Below are 8,153 nucleotides of genomic sequence, written 5' to 3' on the forward strand. Positions count from 1 at the left end.
GAAAGAGGGATGATATTAAGAAAAGTGATTATAGTGTTTTAAGGAAAATATTTTATATTTTTTACAATTAATTAAATTATATAATTTTTTTAATCAAATCAAATTAATTAAACAGATCTTAATACCGGAGGAGTAAGAAAGAAGAAAAAAACATAGAACCCGAATTTTGAGTGATTTAAGACCTTTCTTCTTCCCATTAGAGATATCATAAGAAGGAAGCCTACTATAAAATCGAATAGATTAAAACATTTTTTTGTTGTCTATAAAAATGGATTAGATACAATCCAAATTAATAAATAAATTAGATAATTGCGCAAAAGTTGTTTTGCTTTTTTTTTTTCTTTAAATAATCTTTTCGTATTTGTCTCATTGGGCATGAAGCCGCGTTCCCAGACCTAAATCGATTCCATCAAAAGCAAAAGAAGATGAATCAAACATGTGTGTCTGCAATTTGGAACGAACGAGAATGGATTACGATTTCAGTTGGTGACATGCCGGAAACGTTGAACTTGAAATCCAAAGAAGAAGGAGAAGAACAGAGAGAAGGTAAGCCCTGTTATTATATTACTTGTAGTAAATGACGGGCTCATCCGAATCCAAATCCCACATGCCTGCTTCCTTGAGATACTCCACATACCTCACCATTTCAGGCCTGGCCGTCGTTTTCTTCTTCTTCCCTCCAAAATCCATGAAGCTGAAGATCGGATGGCTCTTCTCTTTGCTATCCTTCTTCTTCGTTGGGTTCCTCTGCAGACTGGCCCCTGTTTCTCTTGTTGAAGCCAGAGTTGTGCTTCTCTTGAGCTCTCCTTTCACTGATGCATCCCCACTTCCAGAAGCTTCTTCCCCTAATTTCTCATACTTGCCGGCTCCCCTCCCACTGCTTGCTGACCTGAACATGCCTTAATGACCTCTCTGAGGAGTTCAGCCGGTCAGAGGATGGATTTCACAATTTAGCACCATAATGAACCGCTTTATATGTGCCCCAACTTGCCAGATAATTTTATTCTAAGAAAATTATAATGAGATTCTAAAAAAAAATATTTCTTAAAAAGTCTTAAGTATCATGTGATAACAAGTTTTAAAGTAGTAAATAATAATTTTTAAAACTTGTTTTTGTAATTATTTTTTATCTCTTTATAATTCTCTTTTTTTTTTTTCTCCGCAACTTGCCAAATAAATTGACTTTGTCTGAATAATTTTTGGTTTTTTTAAAATATATCCGAAATTAAATACTCTTTCGTAATAGTAAGATCATTTATTACGGCGTTCATTAAAAACAGCATTTATTCAGGGTCAGGGGAAAAATAAAGATACGAAAAATCAGGGGGAAAAAAAAGGACACTGAAAATCAAACCAGAAATCTGACCCTTTGGGATAATGATTCAAGTTTCAATGCTCAGTGAGTTTAAAGGTGGTTGAACTGCAAAATAATTAAAATAATATAATTCAACTAAAATCATATTTTTAATCTATTTATTATTTTTAATTTATTTTAACTATTTGTTTGTTATTTGTTAATTAATTATTTAAAACTTATAATAAAAATCAGAAGGAGTACTTAACAATGGGGAAAAAAATAAAAAGATATAACTTGATTGGCTTATTCAAAATTTTTAAACTATTTTAAAATATCAAAGAATTCTGAAAATTTTAAGCGGGCTACTATAATAATTGTCCTTTTGTATACAGTTATTTATTCATGTTGTCTTGTGCTGGTTTTGAATTTTGTTGATTTCAGAATTTCATAACCATGGTGGATTTGAAGACTAGACTACAGGGTTTGAAAACCCTTTGATCGGACAATTTATTATTCGATGCTTCGTCATAAAAATGACCCAATGAGAAGAGGACAATGACTGCCGGCAATTATCCCCCGCTCGTCAATGAATCAACGGATCATTTCTATTATGAATGGCACATAATGTCTACCTTTTTTTGACGTATTAAATACAGTATAATATCTACTTTATTCATGGTAATATTACTTAACAGCAATTTTTTGTAAACTTCCAAGTGAATAATACAAGTGATCTTCTATTTATGAATTTTTGTTTTCTTTCTCAAAATAATACTATTTCATTTGATATCTCAAATAACCTTTTGACTTGTGTGAATAATAGGTGGTAGGATCAATGCGTCATTATCAATACATCAACATAAACACTATAAAAAAGGTCTTATGTTTAGGACCGGGATATATTTATAATACTACCTCCTGTCCTAATTATAAGATTCAGTTGACTAATTTAAGGAGATTAAGGAAATAAGTTAAGTTAGTTATTTATAATAAATAGGTGTTGTTTTTCCTAAAATATTTTTACTAATTAACTATACTGGCTAGGACTATAATTATCAGAAGGACTATCTTAGAAAAAAATGCATAAATACAAGAGATAAAGTGAATTGGGGTCTTATATTTAGGACCAAAATAAAAATCAAATAGGGTCTTATATTAAGGACCGGAGGTAGTAAATTTTAATAAAATGATGTAATACTTACATCGTCTAGTTTTAAATCATACCGTAGATGTGTTATTTTCCAATTTTGCGCAGTTTACAAGCTCGTTTCCGTCTGGTTTGACCTTTGCCATTGCTTGAGCTTACCAATTTGTATTCCAGCTGTGACTTGAAAAACAAGATCAATGACAGATTTTTCGTTGACTTTTCTAGTGCCGTCTCAAACATTTCCATCAATAAATACAGAAACCATCCAGAAATTATAAACAATTATAAGGATAACTTTCTGGTTATATTCAATTAACCAGGCTTGAACGATTCAACTTCAACTGAATTCGTAACAAAAAAAATAGAAAACCTAGTTTGAACCGTTGTTCCTTTAATTGTTTCATTTTGCAAATCCAGACAACAATATATAAGCAAAATGACATTTAGTTAAAAAAAATGGATTAATAATATTTACTAGGTCTCTAAAATTTTTTGTTGATAAATGAATTGAAGATTAACTGCCTTATCTATAATTAAAATTTCCGAATTTGCACTTGTTTGAATCAATATTGACAAATCATTTTTCAGCTAAAATTTTTTTTAGGTGGTTATAGGATAATTACCGCCGGTAATAATGACTAATCTTTTTATACTGTAAATTTTTTGAAAAGGATTTAACGCTGATCACCAGACTCCCCATGCCAATACCTTTCATTAATTCAGTCTCTTCGAACCTTATTGTCATACCCCCTGTTTTATATGCATGACAAGACAAATTTAAAATAATGCGTAGTGTAAAGAGAGTATCATCAAATTTCTTAAACTAGGCAACAATTTATGATGAGCATTTAAAATAAATATATGAATCCTACCTTAGTCCCGATTTTCAGCTATGCCAGTTTATAAAGTATGAATCCTTCGAGTTTAACCTATTTTTTTTATTCCAAAAATCTTAACAGTCAGACTATGGACCCATTCTTGGCGGTATAAGGTTGCTTGCGTTATACATTAGGCTGAGTGACGTGCTTCCAACAAAAACAATCCACGGACCAGAATCCATCATTTGTAACGTTGAAAACAAGAGCATGGAAAATCTCGTCTCTCACCCCTTGTTTGGATTGAGAGAAAATAGAGGAGGAAAGAAAACTAGAGAGGAAAACATGAGGAGAAACAAGTTTTCCTTTGCTTGGATAGGGAAGAAAATATGGGAGGAAGGAAAAGTAAAGAGAAATAAGATGGGCCTCATGTTTTATTTTCTCTCCAAATTTTCTCTCCATATATAGAGAGATTTGGGGGGAAAAAAAAAGATTTCCATGATTACCCCTCCTCTCTCTTTTTCTGCATATTTATTTTCTTTTATTATATTTAAAAAGTTATTCACTTTTTATTTTTTATCTTAAAACAATGTTTTATTAAATAATGTGGTTTTAAAACATAATAATATGAAAAAATATATATATAAATCAAATAATTTGATTTTAAATTATTTGATGATACTAATGTCAGTATAATTTTTCTATTACAATATTTAATTTGATTTAATTTTAAATATGATATATTTTGATAAGGACATTTTAGCCATTTAGATATTTATTAACTTTCTCTCCTCTCATTTTCTTTCCTCTCAACTTTTCTTCCCATCCAAGCAGCCAGAAGATGTCAAAATTGTTTTTTGGCCAAAGAACTATTAATAAGATCTATTTAATTAATTTGGATAAATTAACAAAACTAGTTAAATGAGTGATTTGTCTTATTGATTTTCCTAAAGTACCTTTTTATTAATTTTTATAAAATATCTTTTTAAATTATTTGTATTGAAACTATCTCTTCATATAAACTTCTTAACATGTAGAATTAATAAAAATAATTCGGGAAAAAATTGTAAGTACGAGGAACAAAATAAATCGAAATCTTATAGTTGGAATCAAATTCAACCACCAACTAACTCTTATATTAGATATTGGAAGCAGCATCTTCACCATCCATCGGAATGAAGCCCATGGAACTCATTACTAGAACTGATAATATAGCCTCCGAAATGGATAACTCTGGACAGTTTCTATCCCCTGCCCCAAACGGCCAAAGGAATAATCTGTTGCGTAGGCAATAACATAACACATGCCAATTTACAAGCAGACGATGTCGTGCTTTGTTTGGATGAATTTTTACAAAGGGTTAGAGAAGGGAATGTCCAATTTAGACCCACAATTTAGATCTAAATTAACACATTAGTTCCTTTCACTTCATCTCCATTCCCCTTGATTCAAACATAACCTAGAGGATGGAATAATCAAGCGGACAAAGACTTGGCACCTTGACTGGAGCCAGTAACAGTAATCCAGCTATTCCCAGCTTCCTTAAATAACCCTTTCGTGCTCATGATATTTCTCAGTTCGCCAACACAATCCCATCTTCCAATGGCTGCATAATAATTTGATACAAGAACAATATTGCTAGCTTTATCGGGTTCCAACTCTAGGAGATGTTTCGCAGCAAATTCACCTCTTTTAGCATCCACGTTAAGACTACAAGCATTCAACAATGCTATCCATACTCCCGCAGTAGGCTGAGTACCCAGCTCAATCATGCTGTGATATACAGACCAAGCTTCATCCATTCTATCAGCTCGACCTAACATATCAATGAAGCAGGCATAGTGTTCTGGACCAGGTTTAAGACCGTATTTGTCCATCGCCAGTTGGAAACATTTTCGTCCTTCCTCCACCAACATAGAGTGACCACAAGCTGATAAAACAGCTATAAACGTTACCAAATTTGGTAATACCTTGGTTCCATCCTCACTCATCTTTTCAAAGAGCATCACAGCTTCATGCCCATGCCCATGGTTCCCGTATGCATCAATCATGCTTGTCCAAGAAATAACATCTTTTCGATTTATTCGATCAAACAACAATCGAGCATGCAAAATCCTACCACATTTTGCATACATATCCAACAGGACATTGCACAATTGGGAATCAGAAGTGAAATCTTTACGTATTGCAATGCAATGTATTTGTTTACCAATCCACAAATCTGAATTCTCAGAGCAAGCTGCAAGTGCACTGGTGAGCGCAACGGCATTAGGTCTCATCATACGCATGATAGAAAATGCCTCTTCGTACCTTCGATTCCTTAAGCATCCAGATATCAATGAGTTGTGCATCATGTCATCTTTTGAACAGTTCAAAGTATAAAACACTTTCAAAGCTTCGCTGATGTGCCCAACACTCGAGTAAAAGTCAATGAGAGCAGTACTAAGTACCACCATATCACGACCCATGGAGACCACCAAACCATGAACTTGCTTGCCCTGCTTCAAGGCCTTAAGAGAAGCACAAGTTTTGAGCACAGAACACAGAGTAAACTCATTCAATTCCACGTTCTCCCCTTTCATTGCTTTCAAAACACCAAGTGCTTCACGAGGAAGATCATGCCGTAGAAAAGTCAAAAGCAAGACGTTCCAGGTCATTACATCCTTGTATTCTATCTCTTCAAAGACCTTCAACGATTCGCCTAGAAGCCCATATTTGGAATACATGCCCATAAGAGCAGTTGCGATCACAGTTCCAGAATCAAAACCCATTTTGATCACCAAAGCATGCACTTGCTTGCCTCGGACTACATTAGGCAACGTAGAACAGGCACCCAAAACAGGAGCGAAAGTATAAACGTCAATGTCAGAACGCACTTGACGCATACGGTGAAAGATTGCCCAGGCCGTGGCAGCATCACGTCGGCGAACACACGAGGTAATAAAAGAGTTAAGTGCAGGAAGACAACCTTGAAGCATTTCATCAAACATGTTGAGGGTGTGCGCATTGCGATTCCGAAAATGCATGCATTTGGTGATGGGCCTTGTATGGAGGAGGAAATGAAACCCACATTTTGAAGGTTGGAGAAGTGCGGGCATGGAAGGGAGTATACTTGAGGATTGAAGCACCATTTGGTTGGAGGAGAATTCTCCAAGGGAAAAGGGGAGATGGTTCCATTTTCTCCAGAAGCGTGTTTGGTGCACTGCCACACTTTTACTATTCATTTCTTCATTCTTGGAGGAATGACTTCACCTCCATCTAACAGAAAAGTGGTTCCTTTGGCCAGCGGAGGGAACGAGATTTGTCACGATAGAAAGTGTGCCTGAAAGACCCAAATGCTCTTTCCCTTCAAAACTGAAAATCTCTTAAATTCTTTGACACCCAACTCAAAGAAGGCAACGCAGTAGAAAAAAAAGGACTAAGCCCAAGGAAGTGGCTATCGTCGTCGATGAAGCCGAACAGCGCCTCCCAAATGCCTCCATGCTGCGTTAAGAACCTTCATTTTTGGCCACAGTACATTAAGGCACTTCGAAGTTGGTCTCTTCGTTGTTCAGATTTCTCAGACTCTCCTGCTGTTAGCGCAGAGAAAACACTCTTGACCACCATCGTCGGGGAGCCAGTTTCACTGGCCAGTTGATGTCGGTTCCTCACGCTCACATCTAATTGTCACGTGTCTTTGACTAATACTGTTACTTGACTAATTTAAATCAATTAAGAAAAGAAGTTAAGTTAATTATTTATAATAAATAAATATTATCTTTCTTAAAATATTCTTACTAATTAAGTGTATTAGCTTAAACTACTATTATTAAAAGAGCTATTTGAAAAAAAAAAAACATAAATATGAGAAACAAATGAACTGGAGTTTTATATTTATGACCAAAATAAAAGTCAAATGAGGTTTTATATTAAGGATATGAGGTAGTATTAAAAAATTAGTTAAATTAGTTATTTATATAAATAAGTATTATTTTTTTAAAATATTTTTATTAATCAAGTGTATTGGCTAAAATTACTATTACTATAATGACCACATTGGGAAAAAATGGATAAATATGAGAGACAAAGTGAATTGAAGTATTATATTTAAGACTAAAATAAAAATCAAACAAGTTCTTATATTAAAATAATTATAATTAAAATTCAGGTAAATTTTTATGAGAGAAACGTGTCTGTATGGAGATATAACAATTACTAATCCCAGTTGTTAATATAAGAGCTTGTTTAATTTTTATTTTAATCTTAAATATAAAATTTCAATTTACTTTTTCTCTCATATTTATCCATTTTTTTCATATAATCTTTGCAATAATAATAATTTTAACCAATACACTTATTAACAAGGATATTTTTAAAAAAAACCAACATTCATTTATTACAAATAACTAATTTAACTAATTCTCTCAATCTATTTAAATTAGTTAATTAGTTCTTAAATTAAGAATCTGAAACAGTATTAATTAATTATTGATCCTGCTTTTTAAAAGAACTCAAGGTGGATTTTATGGAGCATATTGGACATAAAGTACCGATAAGGTTTTCTGGTATGAATGTTAATTTGCTTCGCTCAGTGTGCACACAATGCGGACAACTTTTTAAGATGAAGAGGTGATAGTGTTATAAATATTATATCAATCTCGACTCTCCAAGTTCTCCGCAGACCCAGAAAAAAGTCTCGAGGCTTTGAAAACAAGACGAAAGGAAAGTGCCCTGGTCAGAGGAGGGAGCACATTATGCAATTGCAATTGCTGGAGCCAAAATAACAGTACAGTACGCTATTATGGCAAAAATATCAAGATTGTTACTCACCAGGTGCAACTCGGGCGCTATGAGAAAGAGAACAGGACAGCAATGTCAAATGACGGCCTCTGCAAACCAGTAACTTTCTCCAAGC

General features: G+C 33.6%; 2 protein-coding genes across 2 annotated transcripts; both read right to left on the reverse strand.

Moving 5' to 3' along the window:
* Positions 1 to 338: 338 nt before the first annotated feature.
* Positions 339 to 929, reverse strand: LOC114719064 (uncharacterized). The gene has a single exon (XM_028904517.1). The coding sequence runs from the start codon at positions 895 to 897 to the stop codon at positions 565 to 567; it is 333 nt and encodes a 110-aa protein (XP_028760350.1). The 5' UTR covers positions 898 to 929; the 3' UTR covers positions 339 to 564.
* Positions 930 to 4,590: 3,661 nt separating this feature from the next.
* LOC114719066 (pentatricopeptide repeat-containing protein At5g66500, mitochondrial-like) lies at positions 4,591 to 6,250 on the reverse strand. Its single transcript, XM_028904520.1, has one exon. It carries the CDS (start codon positions 6,247 to 6,249, stop codon positions 4,735 to 4,737), a length of 1,515 nt encoding a protein of 504 aa, XP_028760353.1. The 5' UTR covers position 6,250; the 3' UTR covers positions 4,591 to 4,734.
* Positions 6,251 to 8,153: the final 1,903 nt, after the last annotated feature.

This window comes from Neltuma alba, unplaced genomic scaffold (assembly GCF_004799145.2).
Source record: "Neltuma alba isolate B1F8T4 unplaced genomic scaffold, ASM479914v2 tig00011891_pilon, whole genome shotgun sequence".
Lineage (NCBI taxonomy): Eukaryota > Viridiplantae > Streptophyta > Magnoliopsida > Fabales > Fabaceae > Neltuma > Neltuma alba.

What these genes read in the sequence shown, in the direction of transcription:
- LOC114719066 (XM_028904520.1), bottom strand. Translation starts at nt 6,249, where the DNA reads ATGTTTGATGAAATGCTTCAAGGTTGTCTTCCTGCACTTAACTCTTTT.
- LOC114719064 (XM_028904517.1), bottom strand. Translation starts at nt 897, where the DNA reads ATGTTCAGGTCAGCAAGCAGTGGGAGGGGAGCCGGCAAGTATGAGAAA.